Source organism: Podarcis erhardii (assembly GCF_964252035.2).
Source record: "Podarcis erhardii genome assembly, chromosome: 12".
Taxonomy (NCBI): Eukaryota; Metazoa; Chordata; class Lepidosauria; order Squamata; family Lacertidae; genus Podarcis; species Podarcis erhardii.
The window spans coordinates 10,811,042-10,832,137 of NC_138513.1; the positions used below are offsets into that span (position 1 = coordinate 10,811,042).

At 41.2% G+C, this 21,096-nt stretch overlaps 1 protein-coding gene across 2 annotated transcripts in view; it reads left to right on the forward strand.

Moving 5' to 3' along the window:
• RBM33 (RNA binding motif protein 33) overlaps positions 1 to 21,096 on the forward strand; it is an 87,194-nt gene that overhangs the window by 62,919 nt on the left and 3,179 nt on the right. The window contains exons 16-19 of one of the 2 annotated variants that reach the window (XM_081834206.1): positions 6,334 to 6,534; positions 7,351 to 7,539; positions 14,477 to 14,514; positions 15,609 to 18,244. In XM_081834206.1, coding sequence (XP_081690332.1) covers positions 6,334 to 6,534; positions 7,351 to 7,539; positions 14,477 to 14,514; positions 15,609 to 15,693 — 513 coding nt within the window. In that variant the 3' untranslated portion in view covers positions 15,694 to 18,244. Of the gene's footprint in view, positions 1 to 6,333; positions 6,535 to 7,350; positions 7,540 to 14,476; positions 14,515 to 15,608; positions 18,245 to 20,698; positions 20,788 to 21,096 lie in introns of those variants that run through there. The other variant, XM_081834205.1, reaches the window with a different exon arrangement.

The following is a 21,096-nucleotide window of genomic DNA, read 5'->3' on the forward strand; positions in this document are numbered from 1 at the left end:
AAGAACTCACTCTATCTTTTCCTGCTTCTATCTTCTCCTGCTTCTGCCATCCTGTAGAAAATAAGAATTGTGCGTGTATGTGAGCCCAGGTAATGTATGGAATACATGAGTCTTGCTAGCGCATTCCCCATAGGTGTTCTAGGGGCATTGCCATGAGAAATAAACCAGAAAGTCAATATAATTCAAATAATGGAATGTTGTTACCCACCATATGTATACAGTACGACCACAGCACACATGCATTTTACATGTGTGAGTTCAGTCATATGTGCTTGGCTCTGGTGGTGGTGGCCTTTCCCAGCGATGGTTGCAGCAGAGGAGATGGCTCCAAAACAGGGAAGCAACATAGGCAAGCAGACAGAAGAAGAAGCTGCAGGAGAAAGGAGAGAGACACAGAGAGCTGCAGGCAGAAGATAAAGCTGGAATGGAGCCACAGCTCCTGTTTCCTACATTTAGACCTCTTAGGAATTGGATATCATGACCATGTCCCCATATAAACTTGGTTTATTAATTATTTTATAAAATTCATATGCTGATTGCAACCTCCCCGCCCCCCGTCAAAGTGGTTTACATAAAGATTGCAATTCCTCCCCTGGCCCTGGCAGTAGAAATAAGTATGTGTTGTCCGTTTCTAATTTTTAGAGTTCTTTGCGGTGGTGTCCCTCCGCTGATTGAAGAGACAATGGTACAGTGGAGGCTTCTGTCAACAGAATGGGAAGGAAGATTATACTTGCTGATGCCCCCCACCAAAAAAATCTAATCCAGAGGCTTTTGTGGGGAATGCAAGAGCTTTGAAACAGCATGGACAGTGGCATGGGAGGGGGGGAATCAAAGGAAATGGTTTACCTCTCTGTTCTTCTGATGGAAACCTTCACTGGACAAAAGCACTTCCTGTTAGTGGAAGGACACAATTGGACACAGTTTGATTCACTGTATGATTACAGTCATACCTCAGATTACAGACACTTCAGGTCGTGCGTTTTCGGGTTGCGCACCGCGCCAAACCTGGAAGTACCGGAACGGGTTACTTCCAGGTTTAGGTACTAGCACATGCACAGAAGTGCTAAATCATGCTTTGCGCATGTGCAGAAGCACTGAATCGCAACCAGCACGTGTGCAGATGCGGCACTGCGGGTTGCGAACGTGCCTCCCGCACAGATCGCAACCCGAGCGTCCACTGTAGTTCCTTTTGCAAATTAAGCAGTCAAACAGGAGACCAAGATTCAGTGCTACATGCAAAGTTATTGAGGGCGGACGTACAACTTCACGTCTACCCAGAACTTCCATTCGGTTTTTAATTCCATCTTCCGTACCCCATTTAACTGAATGTCTAAAGGCAAGTCCACTTGAGCATACTGCCCCATCTCATGCCAGTGTTGCCATTATAGAGCTGCCAATTGGTAAATATAGTTGCTAATGAACTCGCTCAACAAGTTGATTTTAGAGTATTTTACCCCTCGGTAAGAGAGAGATAGAGCACAAAGGCTGAAAAATGGACGTTTTTAAATGTTTATAAACAGGCTCTTGTTGAAAAAGGACATTTTCTCTCAACGCGGACATTTGAGGGTCCTGGGGTGCAAGGTTTCCTGTCCGCTCATCTTCACAAAATACGTCTGCAGAGCAGTTTTTTGCTGCCTGTGTCCCTACAATGTGACACTTCACAAATCGACCCAAGTTTATTTCCTTTAAATGCTTTATCCGGCAAACACATCCCCTCACTGTTGGGTGATTTTTGAATTAGCTTTAGAAAAGATTACATGGATAAACACAGCATTGTCGTCGTTAATAGAAACCTGTGCAGTGAGGTCTATGGGCTGTAAGATCGGTAACAGTGCCAATGACAGTGAAGTATGGCCTTATCGAAAGGAGAATTCATAAGAGGCTGCCCTGGGACACTCCACTACTGTCCTTCTGTGTATCCTTACAATGTTATCTGTCCTCTCAGTACGGAGTATCAAATGTCTGTCATGAGTATAGAAATTAATTTAATGTCACCTGAAGACATGCAATTAATCTTTTGCAGGTTTTCATAATACCTTTACAGAAAGAGTTGCCAGTTTGGCGGATTTGGATTTTGGGTTTTAGTCAAAGATAAGGAAAATTAATTTTTCATCAGGGTTAATACAAGCTAGAAGGGCCACAAAGGCTGAGAGAGATGGTTGGGGAATTTGTCAAGTGTTGTCACTCTGGAATAATGCTGCTTAACGCCTGATAGGTGTAATCAAGAGTTGAGATTTCTATAGAAGGGGATTAATCAATTTGCTCACTACAGAATGCTTGCTGGTGATATCGCTCATTCGCGGGGTTTTAAGAATTAAAATAAGATTTGATCTGTCAAATTGCAAGAAGCTCTGACAGTATCAATGGGGCAGTTTTTTATCAGGACATCCTCGAAGCATTTGTTATAAATAAATTTGTCTGGCTAATATTGGTGGCAAACAAACTTCATCTTCATTGTGAAACTGTCAGGGTATCCGTGATAGAGTGCACAGCATACAAAATTCTGGCACTCCTTCAAAGGTCTTATTTATTAAAGAATGCATGTTCTTTACAATAATGTGTGGTCTCTTAAGTTTCTGGAGGTAATTAGTTTAGATTTCTGCAAATAAACCATTGATCTAGAGAGGGTTGGACCTCATTCTTTTATGTTCTTTCTTGTACAATCCAGCTGGACTTTCAAGGTAGCTTCCAAGTTGCAAATGACAATAGAAAGTTAATACAGTGGTACCTTGGTTTGCATATGTCTTGGTTTGCATACATTTTGGATTACAAACACGTCAAACCCAGAAGTGCTTGTCCCGGTTTGCAACCTTTTTTTTGGATTACAACCCTTTTTTTTTTACAAACAAATTTTTGGGGAGGCCCCAAAAGTGGGCCTTGGGTTACAACCTGTTTTGGTTTACAAACAGACCTCCGAAACGGATTATGGTTGTAAACCAAGGTACCACTGTACCACATAAGTGCAATATTAAGCTATATGTCAGTGTATAATACCTTTAGTTTAGGAATGTCTTATACCCATCACTGAAAATTGGCAAGGATCGTGGTTTTTTTTTGTTTTTGTCACAAATTACTTGTGATACAATACTGTTTTATATAATAATGGAATGAAAGCATATTTCTTGACTTCTCTTTGTTTGCTTTTTAAATCTGTAGGATCTGGTATTTTGCGGATCAACAGTTTAAGAATTGACTGTGACTAGAGTGCTTGACCTTTTAACTGTATTGTCTCACACCTAATCCTGTTCTTCGTTTATCACTTTGCATATGAAGAATAAGAATATATTAAAGGTCATCTGAAAATACTGGTCTTGATTCAAAATGAAAGTTGGCTTTCAGCAAATCTACCAAAATAGTGCTAATGTATTACTTGGTTATTGGCTCAGTTCTAAGGCTTGCTCTGTGGGCAGATAATTGTTGAGGATGGGAACTATCTGGTTCTGTGCAAATGCAGCCTTGGCACTGCCGTTGCCAGAGGCTACACAAAACTTGTTAATATACTAGTAAAGGCTCAAGTAAGTGAAAGGCTAAGTAGAAGTTTCAAGTCTACTTGGCAGAGTTAAATGTGCATAAACATAACTCTTAGAACTGCCCTGAGATCTCCAGGTATAGGGCGGTATATAAACTCAATAAATCATCATCACAATCATCATTAGAAAGGTTTGCATCCCCTCTAGGACAACTCTGGTTTTAATTGATTCCCAAAATTTGGAATGATATTTTAATCTACATGCAACAGAATGACACCCTTCTCAAGTAGTTCTTTTGGTGAATTCACCTAGCTTGGACTTGATGACAGATGGATTTCTGTGAAGCATCTAGTGCCATGGCAAAAATGATTTGCACACACCATGATAAGAAAATAATAGATGTTTGGATAGTCCAACATCCTGCTTCCACCAGTGGCAATTCAGATGCCCCCGGACGTCTCAAAAGCAGAGCACAACCCCCCCCCCAAGCTGTGTGTCCTGCAATATTTGGTGCTCAATATGCCCCTGAACCTGGCTAGTAGTCATTGATTTCCCTTAAACTTGCCTAAACTCCTTTTAAAGCCAGCAAAGCTAGCGGTTATCACTAATCCTATAGGAGTGAATTCTGTTAGGTATTGTTTGACTTTATTTTGCCGGACCTGAATCAACAGCCAGTCGGTTTTATTGGACATCTGAATTCTTCTGTTTTGAACGGAGTGGAATTCTCTAGCCATAATTTTCTCCATAATTTGCAGCTTTATAAGCTACGATCGTGTCTCACCTTTTGTAAACTAAAAAGTTGCAAAAGCTTTTAGCCTTTCCTTATATGAAAAACACTACAGCCCACTTAATCTTAAATTGCTTTCTTTCTTTTTTAAAGCATTTTTTTTTCTTTTTGGTGGGGGTGGAACTTTTATTATTACATATATTTATCTTAACTTATAAATATATAACACAAAGAAATTTACATTTTGTAATATAAAATACATAGCATAACCAACACCATCCTATAACAATGCAGATTTGGTTTGCAAGTCTAGTTCTGATAAGGATCTGGCCTGTGGAGCAAAAAAATGTCCCCCATTCCTGCTGTTGACAATAAAAATTGACCCAAGAGATAAGCTGTCCTTGTGCTGTCAGTTTTTGATATAGAAATTGAATCAGGATCTGAAATTTCTACCCAGATTAAAACAATTCAAACCCTCTTAACAGATATCACCACTCTAGTCTATCAAATCCCCTTTTGGCACTTAGAAATAAGAATATAGACTTTAGGTTCTTATCTTGAGCTCTCTCATACTGATTGACCTTTGTATGATGGTAGATAATTTATTGTTTCTCAAAAAACCCCAGTCTGATCAATATTTATATATATCAGAATGGTGGCATTATAATACTCAGCAGATAAACCATCTGGGCGAGGAAATTTGCCATTTTTAATTAATTAATTTTCAGCCTTCTGGTATTGTAAATGGGGCTTCTAGGTTTTTTTTCTAATACTCATTTGATATTTTTTGGTAAATATAATTTTCTGCTATAATAATAATAATAATAATAATAATAATAATAATAATAATAATTTTTATTTATATCCTGCCCTCCCCAGCCGAAGCTGGGCTCAGGGCGGCTAACAACAATCAAAATAATCCAACATTCTAAAAACATTTCATTATAAAAATAATATGATATGATATGATATGATATGATATGATATGATATGATAAGATAATGAAATGATAATTTCTCCTTTACAGAATTCACCTAACGGAGCAGCAAAATTTTTACTAAATTTCTCAAGTGAATTATGTGAACCATAAATACATGCCAACATGATTTCTTTTCTCAACATTGTACCTTTAATCCAGTGTTTCCCAACCTTGGGCCTCCAGCTGTTTTTGAACTACAATTCCCATCATCCCTGACCACTGGTCTTGCTAGCTAGGGATGATGGGAGTTGTAGGCCAAAAACATCTGGAGGCCCAAGGTTGGGAAACACTGCTTAATCATAACTACCTTTTAAATTTTAAATGTCCCTTTCTGCATTTGGGAACCTAAAATTGGTGAGTGTTACCCAGAGAAAGCAACTAACTATAAGCCTAGATAGAGGAATATAGCCCAAGGAGCATGCAGTAGGCAGCCCCCACTGTCATCAAACTAATCTGGCATGTGGATGTGATTCAGTTTTACCATGCAAGTCACAGCTTAGATCAGGGACGGCCAACTCCTAAGAGACTGCGATCTACTCACAGAATAAAAAACTGGCAGTGATCTACCCTTTTGGGGGGGGGTGTTCAGGTCAAAGTTGCTGAGCTATTTTTAGGGGAAAAGGGGGAAAGTCGCTCACCAAATAATCACTAAGGAAACAATCAGCCTCAATGCAAAAGCTCCGTCTTCCATTCTGGAGATCAGGCAACAATGGAGGGCGGGGCGAGGGGGTGGGGCACAATTATATTTTTAACTGAGGAAAGGGAACCAGTGATCAACCACAATCTACCAAAACCTCCCGGGGATCTACCAGTAGATCGTGATCGACCTGTTGGACATCCCTGGCTTAGATGTTCTCATATATTAGGCTTTGATTCATTTATACATGTAGAAGAACATTTGCATAGACTCTCTCCATTGTAGCTAGTAACCTGTCATCATGTCGGGGGGTGGGGGGGCACGGTGGTGGCTTTTTACCAACTCCCCATTTCATCATTCTATTTCCACTCGGCATAACCCAAAATTTCAAGCCAGTTTCTGTTTTTAGCAGAATATGGTACCTGTGGAGATTAATCACACTCAGCGCTGTAATAGCTTTGCAGAAAATGTGTGCTGCATTTTGTGGATCCTGAACCGGTGTGGTGTTGTTTTCCCACAGGGTGGTGAGAACGTTGGCTTTTCTCACTCCGACCTGCCACATCACCGGCTACAGCAGCCCCTGGACCAAAGACATCAGCCTGTGCGGAAGGTCACGTTGACAAAAGGAACAATACAGCAACCACATCAGCACCACCTGGCACAGATCCACTCACTTCCCCAGGGGCTGAAAAACATCCCGGGGATACATCAGACAAAGAAGGTATGGGTTCACAATTTGTATTAAAATCACCTTTGCAATTGGTTTGAAAGAATAGCCAGGAATGAATTCCCACGGTTATTCAGATGCTGAACCAGTTAAAACATGCCAGCTGCTAGAGAAGGAGTGAAGAGAGAGTTGGCGTGTCAAGTATTTGCAACTTTTTGTATTGTCATTTTAGTGTTAAAGTAGACTTTTATCACCTGAAACTGTCTTAATCTGCCTGGTGTGTCTAAGGAGAACTTAACATGATCTTCGCCACAATGAACATCCATCATGTTAATAGAGAGCTCAGTTCCTCTGCTATGCAAACCTATAGAACTTCGTTGCCATTTTGTGCATCAGGGTGTTGCCCTCTTAGCATTGGACTTGTCTTGCAGACTAGCTAAGCTTTTCAAGCTCTGAATTTGGAGAGCTGATGACACCCCTGGAAATCAGAAGGCCAGGGAGGCGAATGAAAACTCCTACGGCAAACCCCAGTTTCCAGGACGGTTGGGCAGTTATGAAAGCTCTTAAGGGAAACAGTGGCATAACCTTTCTGGTGCTGTTGCTTCCCCCCAGAGAGGAAATCCTTGTTACATTGACATGTCTCCATATTTGCACATTTATAGCACGCAGGGAGTCTGAACCGTTTGGCTGTCAGTCCAATGAACAAGCTTGTGTGTGTAAAATTTGCCAACAGCAACATGACACCTTTTAATCGGTCTCCGCTTTCATCATCTCCTTCTAAGTGAATTACTAACTTGCGCGTTACCTGTCAGATTCAGTTAGGCGAAAGCAAGTAAATAAAAAAATGCAGCTTACTTTTGTTCTTGGCAGGTCATTACGCACGGGAGAGGCAGAGGCATTGCGGGCCAGATGGGCCGAGGACGCTTGATGCCAAATAAACAGAATCTGCGAGTGGTAGAGTGCAAACCACAGCCCTGCATTGTGTCAGTTGAAGGGCTTTCTTCATCAACCACGGATGTCCAACTGAAAAACCTGCTGATGTCGGTAGGACCTATTCAGGTAAATCACCCTGGGCTTGTGTTACTTGTGCCAGAAATCTTTCATCTTACAAAGCTCAATGTCTTTGATGGGAGGACGAGGAGGAGGTTTTTAGCAGTTAATTACATATATTTAAAGATGCCTCTCCCCTCCCCACCCCCACACCCAGTGTGTCTGAAAGGAAAAGGCTTCTAGATAAAAGAATGATTTCAACTATGATGCAGCAAGCACAGAGTGTCGTTCATCTCAATGCAGTGTCACACAAATGCCTTTCATGGTTGTTCCAGAGCTGCTCTTGCTAAGGGTTCAGCGTACTCGCAGGAAAATGCTGTGTCCTCAAAAAGTACAGAGCAAATAGTCTTTTAAGAGGGAAAATAGGGTGTTCAGACACATCTTTTGGCTGATGGTGGGCTCTGCTGTTTTACTAACTCCAGTATTTTATCATGAGCAAGATTGAGAAACTTTTTGGATATGACTTCTTCCCTCACACCCACATGTGGCTAGATCATAAGTGGTACTTGGTTTTACCACATCCCCACCACTCGAAGTAGACACCGAAACCAGGCAAGTCCTGTTGTTTGATTTGCTGCATATCCTCTTAAGCACGGACAGTGAAATTGCTAAAGAAAGTATTTTCATCAGGCATGGCTGAAGATGATCCTGCAAGGGATCTTTAAGATCAGATGTTCACCTACGTGCCATGAGGGGAGCAGGAAAGAAGAGCACAAGGCTGGGTCCTGCTTTCAGAATTCCCTTTACTGAAGTCAGAATTCCCTTTACTGAAGAAAATGTCCCTCCTCCCCCTCCATTTTATTCCCACTCTGCATCTTGCTGGTAGTCATATTGTCTCCCTGGAAAGGAATTCTTCCCAAAGTCAGATTGGGGAATGAAGAATTTGGTTGTGCCTTCCACAATTGCAAGTGGAATTGGGAGCAGAGCATTTGACCAGTATTTGGGGGGCGGGGTGTATGTTCAGGTTGTTTCATAGAGGAGGAGGGTTTTTCCAACCTTATGGTATAGTGTAAGAGAGCAGCAACTTCTTATTCTCCCCTTCCTTGTCTGTGGACTGAGAAAGATGTGCTAGCTAGCTACCCACTTGGCCGTCCAAGGAATTGAGGGAATTAAGAAGGAATTGCTTTGTTGCAATACATCATCAGATTTTTTGGGAGGGAAGAAAAGCAGCACAGCCTTTTCCCCCCTTCTTTTTCTCCCACCCCCACTCCCAAAATCAGGAGGGGTGGTGAGAAATTTTCTTCATCTTCCTCAATCGCCAAACCCAGGTAATGGCCTTGGTTGATACCAGGAGATTAGGAGTGTTCCTTACAGAAGATAGTTGTATAGAAAGGACCAGCTCTGTAATTCTGAGGCATTGCACTTCACATTTTGTTGCAATGGAAAATGCTTCAATTTGCAGTTGTGATCACCCACTCCTGATACCTTGTTAATGGCATTCTGCCTCAGGATTGTGAAAGCATCACCCAAATAATCTTTATTCACCTTGTACGCACCCCTGGAAGTACATAGGGCTGATTCACACCCTCAATAGTTGCCATGGTTTGTACCTTCTGCCTCAATCCTATAGAGGTTCCTTTGCTGCCACATGAAAAATTATCCCAAACCTCAAAGGCTGTTGGTGGAAGGATAATAAAATAATTTGTACACCAGCACAGTTACAGATTCCAACAATGCATTTCAAAAAACAAACAGCTTCCCCTTTAAAAAATATTTTTGAAACCCATTGGGAACATGATCAATCCATACAGCTATTTCTTTTTGTGGTAAGCTTTGCTATGGCCTTTTGCACAACATTGCACAATTTACAGTGTGATCCACTGCATGTCTACTCGGAAACATTTTTCAGTGAATTAAATGGGACTATTCCCAGGTAAGTGTATTTAGGAGAGTCGACTTAAGGCAAAATATCAAGTTTGCATTGTGATGGAGGAAAGTACGGGCAAAAAACCAGAATGGGGAACCTCTGGCCCTCCAGGTATTGTTTGGACTCCTCTCCCATCAGGCACAGCAAACATGACCAGCTGTCTTGCCAAATGCAAGGTGGTTGTTTTAGAAGAGATTCAGAAGCAATGCAAAACACAAGCGGGTGAGAAGATGATTTCATTCCTAAACAGCAAGCAATATATACATACCAGGCATCCACTTCTATCTGCCACTTGGAAGTCCTCAAAAAGTGGCGAAGTGACTCCCCCAGGTAGCCTCAGTTTGCACGGCCCTGCGGCATGAACTTCCCCCAAAAAACTGCCCAAACCATGCCTCACTTTCCAATAACAATTTCCTCCCAGACTGATTAAGGCAGCTGTGTCGGGGGCTTCACCACCTCCCAACTTATTAGGACATCAGAGAAGGTTCTCACACCTTCAAAAACTTAACAGCTGCAAAGGAGGGGGAAGGAACAGAGGCAGGAAGGGTAACCATCTTAGAATCACTAACTCCTCGATATACATTTTGTCTTCCGGATGGATTTCCCAAACCCCAGCGGTCAGTAATGATGGAAGTTATAGTCCAGCAACACCTATGGGGCCACATGTTCCCCACACCAATGAATGAGTTCGCCAGTTCATAGTGTCTGCTCGTTTAACACTCTATCAGTGCAGTGCAGTTTATAATGCAAAGTGTCTGGATAGATTTTTTTCAAATCACATGGTTTTGCCCTAGGGAAATAATCTGCTGCTACTACTCAGAATCCTCTGCTGTGTACTAAACTCCTTATAATCTTGAGGTAATATGATTGTTCCCCTTCTACTAGTGTGAATTGGTAGGTTCTCATGGACCATCCATTTAAAGATTTCTTGAGCCTCTCCACCTTAATCCGAAAGATGAGTACTGGCATAGCAGCCTGTTGCTGCAGTGTTGTGCTGACTCCACCCCAGCCTTCCCCAACTGGATACTTTCAAGCCTTTTGAACTGAAACTCCCTCCCATCAGCCCAACTAGCATCAGCTGAGTCTAATGGGAATTGGAGCCCAAATACCTGGGAGTGACCAGGTTGGGGAAGGGTCCTCTGCTCTGAAATGTTAGTTACCTGTTGGCCATTTATATGTTCAAATCAATCTCTGGAATTTAAGGCTGATAGCTCTTTGCAGCAGCACCGCCAGGGAATATTATCAGGTTATCATCACAGTGTCATGCTTGTGAAAACCACTTCTCCATTCTTTGGAAACAGTATCTCTCTCTCTCCTCCCCCCCAATACAGTTATAAAACTAGCTTTGTTTCATGTTAAATATTCCACCTTTTCACTCCCTAAAATAATAATAATATATTGCTTAATATGACATGCTAGAGCAGAGAATACACGACACCATCATAGATTGATGCATTCATCATTGATTCTTTGTAAGTGGCTTAGTTATTTTTGCAAACTTTGTGTTGAAGTGTGTTTAAAGAGAAAGATGTTTTTGACATGACAGGTGTCCTTTAAGAATGTAATTAAAGGTGACTCCTTGAGGAAGGGGAGAAAAAGTGACTGTGCCTTTTTCAATGTGTCCCACTTGACATTCTTAGAGTGATGGCACAACCTAGTGCTCACTTAGGGTAATGTAAGGATTGTTTGTTTTAAAGCGAGCAGCTTGTAAATTAACAATGGGTTTGAATCAAAATTGATGCATCATGACATGTTGTAGGGAACTTTAGGTTGGCACGAGAATAAGATTGCATATGAACTGTGATAAACAACCTTACTTTGGAGACGTCTGCATTTCTTTGTATTCTGTGCAACAGCAAAGAGTCCCTTTGTAAGTTTTACTTACACACACACGCACAAAATTCTTCTGTGTTTCTGCCTTTCCTGTTTTGCCAAAGAGACAGATTTTCATCCTGAGTTGGTGTTGCCATGTTTTTATAGCTGCTTTCCACATCGGCTTTATGCTAGTCTCTCAACCTCTGTTCCTAACTGCAGTGGTACCTCGGGTTAAGTACTTAATTCATTCTGGAGGTCTGTTCTTAACCTGAATCTGTTCTTAACCTGAAGCACCACTTTAACCTGAAGCACCACCTGAAGCACCACCGCGCCGCTGGAGCATGATTTTTGTTCTCATTCTGAAGCAAAGTTCTTAACCCAAGGTAGTATTTCTGGGTTAGCAGAGTCTGTAACCTGAAGCATATGTAACCCGAGGTACCCCTGTATTCCCATTCCAGTTGGTTGTTAAAGAACTTTGTAACTAAAAACTAGTACTTAACTTTTCTTTTACCCTACTCCCTCCAAATCCTTTTCCCTTTTGTGTAGTGGCTTATAGATTCTAAACTCGACGGTGGGGAGTATCATATCCGCCCTGAAAGCCTTTTCTTGGTGCAAGTGCTTAGTAAAAATGCTTCAGATAAATTAGTCTATTGCAGGAATTAAGATGGGCCAGAAGTTTGGGGTGGTGAATTCTGGCGATGCTGAGTGCCTTGTCATCTCCTGCATTTTATCCTTTGGTTTCCAGAATGCATTGAGCTAGGAGTAAACTGGTTGCAGTTGAGAGTGCAATCCACAAATAACCCAGCTGGTCCTGTCCAACTGGAATATACAAAAAGTGCTTCTGACTACACGCAGAGTGTAGCCCAACACCTCCTAGCCAAGTGAAAAAGGGGCTACACAACAAGTGGCCTGGCATCCCTACAAACCTGACTCTTGACACTTTACTTTTTAGAAAAGGAAAAACTGTTCCTAGCTCCCTTGCAGGTTGCCTGGAACCAACTTAAAACACAGATTGCCTCATCTCCCCCCCCCCCCCAGCATTGTTTGTTTGTTAGTTAATTAAATAAATTTGTATACCACCCTTCATCTGCAGATCTCTGGGTGGTTCACGGTATAAAAATACAAGATAAAAACACAATTCCCATGTGTTGGTGGACTCTATTTTTGCCCCACTCCTACACAAGGTTTGTGCTCAATCCAGCAGGAATATTCAGTACCTGAACAAAAGACCAGCATGCCACGGTCTGGTTCACAGGCGGTAGAAGTCCCGGCTGAGGACAAGATGGTGGGGTGGGAGCAGGAAGGAGAGTCCAGAAGCCAGGAGTCAGGAAGCCAAGAGTTTGAGGGTCAGAGAGCCAGGAGTCAAGAAGCTAAGGGTCCGAGGGTCAGGAAGCAAGGAGTCACGAAGCCAAGGGTCCAAGGATCAAGAAGCAAGGAGCCAAACGCAACAAGGCAGGAAACGTGTTGCTGAGGCAAAGAGCAAAAGGGAAATGCTGACCTTAGATCCCTTCCTGGCTTTTGCCACTAGGTGCTGTGAGTTACCAATCGGCCTCACCTGTGCGGCCACGCCTTGCCTCTTCAGAACAAACTTAGGAAGGCCCCAGTCCTGCAGACTCCTACTGGTCACAGGGCCTGGCTCCTGCACACACTCCTGACACAGTAAGCAAAATCCAACCTTCCACAGACGTCCATTCCAGTCCTTACAAGAACTCTCCCTCTGCCCTTCTTTGAAATCAGCTCCTGAATATGATAGAAAGAATGACTGGGGGTAATTTGGTGTGTGGAACTTTTGTTTTGTATTCTTGGACGGAAGCTGGGGGGGGGGGAGCGATCGCTTGTTCTTGGCCTTCAACAGAAGACCAGGACAGAGTGGGGCTTTTAAGGTTTTAAGATTGGATTATTAAGAATATAAGGCTCTAGGAACGTGCATGGATAAGCTAATACAATGGAACCAAGAGGAGGAGTGGAGGGAAGTCAATCGAGTTAAGATTTGTAACCTGAATTGCTATGATTGATTTGATTTGTTTTGTTTTATACTGTTTTATATTGTTGTGGTTTTTTAAAATTTAATTAATAAATAGTTATTTTTTTAAAAAAGGACAGAGTGGGGCTTTGGAAGAATGGTAGATCTACCAAGGTGGAAAGCAACAGCAGAGGTGGGCAGGACTAACAGGCAGAGGAGAGAATGTGGCCACCAATTTCCTTGGCTTAACAGGGGACATCTCTTTCCCCATATATCCACTCCAGCCTTTTCTGGATGCCTAGTATAGTTGCTGGAGTGCAGCCCCCCCACTAGACATGCTGCCAACAACCAACCTCCTTCCAGTGTGGCTGGTGCAGGGGAAACCATAGAAACCATGGGTGTTGCCTGCTTTGAGACTCAAGCCAGCTCATATCTGCATTGCTCTGCCCTTCCATTCTGTCACACCACAGTAGGATATTCTTCATTATTCTGTGGACCTGAGGAGGGAAGACTTTACAATGCAGAAATTTCTGGGTCTGTGCACAGGCCCGTTGCAGGATCCTTCTCAGTCAGGGTCAGGCAATCCTGTATCAGGAGGGGTTATAGCTCAGTGGCAGAACAGATGCTTTCCATGAAAAGGTTGCAAATTCAACAAACAGGGAGAGCAAAGAGGTGAATACCATTGGTCTTAAGGCTGACCAGTGAAACTCCACACTGCACCCGTACCAGCAAAACCAGACGCCTTCATTTGTGCCACCTGCAATAAAACATGTATCTCCTGTTATTGGTCTCTACAGCCACAGCAGGCACCGTAACTCTCCAGCTATTTGACTTTATGCCTAAAGTCTCCTGAGGCAGACGGTTGCCAACAGAATAGGGCTGACCAGCTCCATGCCCACGATGACCCCAAGCAGCTAAAAGCCAAAGTTTGTTGGCCTTGCTATTGTGTGAATGAATGGTTGAAACTGGCTTTATAGATGGAGGTTTCTGCTTAAAAGATGTACACAGATACTTAAAGCTGAAAAGAAACTTTAGGAGAGAACACTTTGAAGGGAAGTGTGCAATTCATGGGTAGTTGAAACCTGCTCCAGTGACTCTTGTGGAGTCATTTGGAAACACAGTGCTATATATGCAAAATACATCTCTGTATTCTATGGAATGTTAGAAGAACAACTATTTTGGTTAGTGCTTGAAGGTTAAAATGATGCTTCTATTACAGTATTCCACAAGTGGAATTTGAGCAGTCTATAATAATGTAACCAAGCTATGCAGACTTAACTCCATTTTATGTGTTTTCCTAGCACCTGTATTTGGAAGCCCCAAAGCAGACGCTGGTCCAGTAAGTTATTAGCTAATAGTTGGATCAAGTTACTTAGTATAAGAACTTTATCTTAATTTCTTCATCATGCAAAACGAAGCATTTTACTCAAAACATCAATAAATTTCCTGTTTGAATTTGTCAGGCTTATGACCACAGGAACTCACAGCAGAGTCTCCTGGAAAAGAAAGTAATAAATGATTGTTAAAAAGAAATTGATATGGTATACTCTTCCTTTAAATCATAAGGAGACTTGAGTTAAAATAAAGAAAATAAACATTGCTTGTGCAAGTTGTACTGTTTAAAACAAAGCTCAAAACGATAAAGAGAACACAGTCCTTTAGGAAAGAAAATGTTCCTTCAGGCAGCAAGAGGTAAATGAGAGAGAATCTGTGCAAGGAATCAAATGTTCACTTAACAATGAATGAGCTTTAAAAAAAATATCTGAAAGAATAATATATTTCCTATCAGAAGTGCTTAGCACTAAACACTTCAGCCTGTGACTTGGAAACCTTTCTAAGTCTTGTTAGCTAATGTCATTGAGAAAATTGGCAAAGCTAATTAAAAACACCAAATAATTAACACAATGGGCAGTATGGTGCAAGGATCATGAGTTGGAACAGGCAGGGAGCCCAAAGTGAAAATTTACTGGCAGCTCCCCTTAAAGTGTTTGGATGCCATCGTTGAACAAAACAGATCCAGAGTTGAGTGGGATGGCCACCTTACATACTTGGCTCCCCATGCCCTCCAGCAGCTCCATGGCTAGGACTTATCTTTCCCTCTCCTGAGATCCCAGGCACTGAAAACATGGAAGTATGTGCCACTGTACGCTCAGCTTGGCTCTCTGATTTTGGGGTGGTTTTGTGCAAAGCGGTTTTGCGCAAAGTGGCCCTGGGTTGACTATGAATTAATGCAGTGCATTGGAGGAGAGCCCCAGTGGCCAGATAGGTTTGACCACCGCATTTGGCCTGCCCCAATCAGAGGTTCTTCACCCCTGGTTTAATCCATATCACCAGCTCTGTCTGCACAGAGAGTTTTATATAGAATGTTGACTTGAAAAATGGTGCAACAGCTAAATACAGCTTCTTCTTTTCTCCCTCAATTGGCTGTCACAGGAGGCTGGAGGCTAAAGCACTAGGAGGATGTCCTGCGGTAGTTGAGAGAGAGACACCTAACTTGGTTGTGAGAATCAGTTATTAGCAGCAGGGCCGAAGAAGTTTCAGGAGAGGGGAGAGCGCCAGTTGACACAGGAGGAATTGCTGCATGTCGCTGACGGGGAAATGACCTCCTATGGTTACTTGTCCCTCCTGTTGACTTATGTGGACCTTTAAGCATGCCATTCCCTCCAGGGAGAAGAAGGAATTCTCCACCATAAGTGACTGTTCTGTGGGAGACAAAATCCCAACCTAGATACTTTGACTAAATGCAAATGGCTTCTGTTTTTGTAAGCATGTTCTTTAACTCAGTGTACAGTGGCGAACATTGACTTTACAAAGAATTTCATTCACCTAGTTATATGTTGGCAGTGGGGAAATGACCTAGCAGACTGAATAGTGTTCTTGCTGTTAAAAATGAGGCACATACCTGGAAAAAAAAGGGTAGGGGGATGAAAGAGTGCAGACTTGAGGAAACATCTTTTGCCCCCCACGATCTGTTTTCCACAAGTTATTGCTGAGATTTCCTGCCCAGCTTAAGTCATGATGCCGAACGCCCCAACTTTGTTTATTCGGGTTCCTGTTGTAAAAATTTAAGATTAAACAGTGTTTGCTATAAAAGTGCCATGATTGGGAGGTGTTCATTTAAATAAGAATAAGTTTTGTTGCAGTGTTCAAGCTGCAGACTATTTTTTGTTACATAAAAGAACACAAGGACCATCAATACATTTTATAAGGATGTTAAGAGAACCCCTCTACCAGAGTTGCTAAGCTAAAGTGTATGTCTAAGAGTTTTTTTTTTAAAGTAGGTTTTCGGGGTTTTTTGTGTTCATTAAACTTCCTGTGAGGTTTCATGGCAAGCTTCAGAAGACTTATTCAGATATAAAGTTGGCCTTTGTTAAATTTATTACTTAAGAGCTTTAAAAAAATCCTAATAAGATGAAAGGCATTTTTCTTTTTTCTATGAAGACCAATGGATACTGCTGGTATTTGTGTTTAATTTTTAAATTTTTCTTATTATATGTATTTAGGTCACAGATTACATGTTCTTTTCACACACTCATTCTTGATAGTGATTTCCATGTTTTTGATTCCCATGAAAATGTGTGATCATTTGTTTATGGATGGGTTCATAAAGAAACTTGTATTCATTCCAGAAGTGTTCAGGTAGAAATGAGTGTTGGTTATGTAAAAAGCAAAAAACCACCTTGTCTCTCAGGACCAATTTACATGCACTGGGGAAAATAAACATTTCTGTATCGTGTTAAGAGTTAAAACAAGCACTCCATAGCCAGCATCAGGAAGAGCTGTTAGAACCACTTGGGAGGAGCTTTAGAAGTTGATATAATTGCAGTGTGAACTGAAATATCTTTACATGTCATTCACCTTCTGGAACATCGGTTCATCTTGTAGGAATTTTGCCCATTGGGAGCAGACATTTCAGATAATGGTGTTGCAAAATGAACAACTAATTGACTGGTTTCTTTTCACTCCATAACCCTGTCACTTGCTCTCTGAACTCAGCAGAAATGCATATTTAGAGAGAATGGTTGTGTTTTGACATAACACTAAACTATGGTTTGTTGCCACATGAACGGTTCTCATGCCATCCCTTCTTCTGCAAGGCGGCTGTGAGGAGATTTGGAAGCATTGCCTTCCATTTTCCAGTACCTGCAGTTTATTGTTATGTTCAGAACAGAACTGTGGTTTGTTTAACCATGGTTTTACGAAACAAGCACAAACCTTGTTTAGTTGCAAATGAAAGAGGGGTAAGGGAAGCAGTTAATGCATGTCATGTTATATTATGGTTTATTGTTACACCTGAACACAGTCATTGTCCAGAACTTGTTTAAAGATAGCAGTGCAGAATCCACACATTACCAAAACAATTGCCTTCAGCTAGTTTTCTTGACACTGTGCAAAAGAATGCAAGCAAATTCAATTGTTTTTATTTCACTTAATATGTGTAACTGGTTGTATGCGGCACTGTTTTCCTGAATTGTTGTTTGAATACTAGAATGTCTAAACCCATTATTTTCATCCCTGTTTGTCTATCATCATTTAGCAATAAATGGACATGCAAGATTATTTCGCATTATATTAGAAATGTGGTGGTGGTTTTCAAATATTCAAGTGGCCATCTGATCATTCAAACACCAAGTTGCAGTGTGCTATTTCATAAAGTAAATCTACCTTTACATGTATGAGTAGAACGTTTGCAACTAGGCTTGGGGCCTAACAAATAATTGCTTACTTAATTTTGATGGGTGTAAGCCCACTTCAAAGAAAGTTAATTAAAAATGGAATTTTGTTAGCCCAGTATTCCTCATTATTTCTGAGTAGCAAAGAGAAATTATGCTCAGTGATTAATCACACCATTTGAAGGAACAAATGTGTTTCTGTACAGAATATTTTCAAGTTCTGCAAGCCTTGAATTTTTTTAAAAAAAATTGGGTAGTTATTTTTAAATGCAAATATTTATCTAAGTTTTTTGCTGTTACTTTATGAGTTATAGTTTGCTTCTTGTAATAAACTTGTAATCAACTGATGGCTAGTAGTCCTGTTAATAAATAGTTGCTTTCCAGACTGGTATTCAAGATGGGTGTTAAAGATTTCTGCCTTTTTTTATTTGTAATCCAGCCATTGGCCATTGTGTATTAAAGCCTGGGTGTACATTCTCTGTTTTATGTCCATAGTAAAGAAACGGTTACCTGACTTTGATGGGTTGTCAGTATCCTCTGAGAACTTGAAATTAGCAAAGGAAGAGGTGAAACAGTAGCATTATGCATCCTCCAAAGACATAGGACTTGCTGCTAATGCAAGCAATATTGTGTCTGCTACTTACAATACAGTCATACCTCATGTCGCATCTGCTTCAGGTTGTGTGTTATCATCCCGTGGCAACCCGGAAGTACCGGAATGGGTTACTTCTGGGTTTCGCCACATGCGTAAAAGCGCCAAATCGCACTGCGAGTTGCGGGCTTTTCACATTACGGATGGGCCTCCAGAACGGATCCCATCTGTAACACGAGGTGCCACTGCATAGTAATAATCAGGAGAACCTGTAAGTAGCTTTCTGAAAACAGGACTATTCTTACAAGATGGATAGCTCAGATTTCAGAACTAGCAGAATTCTGCAGTAGCTGTCTTTCAAGTATTCCACAGAAAGATGGAGAACTGGCATGGTCGGTCAATTGGTGTCAAGGAAGGACAAGACTTTTTTTATGTACGCCACTACAGCAGCAAGGATTCTTCTAGCAAAGTATTGGAAGACACAAGAACTACCCACACTGGAAGAATGGCAGACGAAAGTGATTGATTTTATGGGACTGGCAGAAATGACTGGCAGAATCCGTGACCAAGAGAAGGAGACGGTGGAGGAAGACTGGAAGAAGTTTAAAGTATATCTTAAGGACTGTTATAAAATTGAGGAGTGCTAAAATGTCAAGGGGAAGGAAGATGCAGAATTGCAGCTGAAACTGTTTGATGATCTAAGGTGAAATTGAGAAAGATAATAAGTTTTAATTTAATTGGCAAAAAGGGTTGTTGAAAAAATGTAAAACAAGGATGCAAAAAGGGTGAGGTATGGGGAAGTCCGAGAAAGGAGGGTTATGAAAATGAGGTTAAGAAATGATATTTTGTGTGTTTGTTTGTTTCTGTTGATGTATCTATGTTGTTGTTGTTTTGTTTTAAAATTGGAAAATTAATAAAAATTATTATAAAAAAAAGAAAGATAGATGGAGAACTGGTGTCTAGAATGGTTTGAGTGGTGGAGGATTAATTATACAGCTAATTATTCAGTAGTATAGGGCAGAGCTTTCCAAACTTTTCATGTTGGTAACACATTTTTAGACCAGCATCATTTCGCCACATGGTAATTCAGTTTTACTAGCAAACCAGAGGTTAAACCAGCCCCAGAAGGAGCACGGGGAGTGTTTCTGCGACACACAATTTGGAAAGCTCTGGTGTAGGGGTTCTACCAAAATTGAACCTACACTGTGGTGTATCTGTGTTTCTCCAGTCTGGGGAAATGTGAGGTTTCTTAAGCCTGTTTACTCTATTGTAAAGAAGAGGGGTTAGTATTTAGATCCAGCCTACTCTAAATACAGTCATTAACAGATTGGAATGCACTTGGATTATCTGTTCCACCACAAAAATTTCCAGCCACTTTTTGATTTGGTAACACAGAATCAGGGCTATTCTCATAACACCTAAATAAACACACTGAGTTCAGGTACATTGAAGGAAGCCACCAACTGTCCATCTTTGGGGAGAACTGTATGTTTATTCATTTCAAGAACAAGTGCAGATAAAATGATACCCTAGGGCCTTGTTTGTTTTATATTCATTAATTTTACTGTTTTTTATATAATATATTTAAACAGCCTCTGCAAGTTGGGGGTGGGATAGTGTGAATCTACCCTGATTCTCTCTGAAACAGCTGTCCCCTCCCCATCCCAGAAGCTTGATTGAGGGTGGTTTTATAGAGAGACTACATAAGTATTTCAAATGATTAGAATCCAAGTCTGGGCAAAGCTCATAAAATGTACAATTCCTTAGACCTGCATCTAAAGGCTTCCAAAGTTGCCTCTTTGCAAATACCCCGTGCAACACAACAGGTCACCAAAATTCAGCACAACTTCAAGAACACCCTTTAAACTTAGCATGAGAAGCTGTTGAGTGTGTATGTGCAAGAAACCTGGGTATGTGTAAACATGCTTTTGTTGGGACTCTGGTCTTCAGTTCCAGCATCAGATTTTTAGAGACTACCAGTGCCTTTGACATATCTACCCCTGCTTTATATGATCATTCCTGCCAAAGGCCTCAATCAATTGCCTATTTTTACTGCATGTTAGGACTGCCAGGGGCAGGCCAGAGTAATAAGGGATGGGATTTCTCAATCAACCAGCAAGTGGTGAGATTCCAGCCATGATGTTCTGATTCTCTGCAGCAGCCTGATTCCACCTTGTAGAGAAGGGAAATAACTCAAAGCTCTGATGTTCTTTTAAAAGGCAAGCAAAATAAAGTGGTTTTCTTCTTGTCTTCCATAGAGTTTACAGATGCTTCCTCAACAGCGGAAGGCCATAGCAAAATTTAAAGAGCCCTCTGATGCGTTGAAATTTCAACAGAAGTTTCACAGGTATATATTAATTCTAATTTTGCTATATCTAAAATATCCTACTCAAACCACTATACAAGAGCCTTTTGTCTTCTTAAAGAGATGAGAATTATTTCACTTAAGCCATTGGGAACTTCCAATAGGCTGTTGTGAGATGCGGGATACTGAATTAGGTAGGCCTTTAGTCTGATTCAGTAGGGCTGCTCTAATGTTACATTTATGATCATAAACAAATATTTAATCTCCTGTTTCTTCTCCTCTTTGTGGGCCTTGCACACAGCTAAACCAGTTTCCCACGATGTCTGGCCTGGAAACCTATAGTGCAAGCAG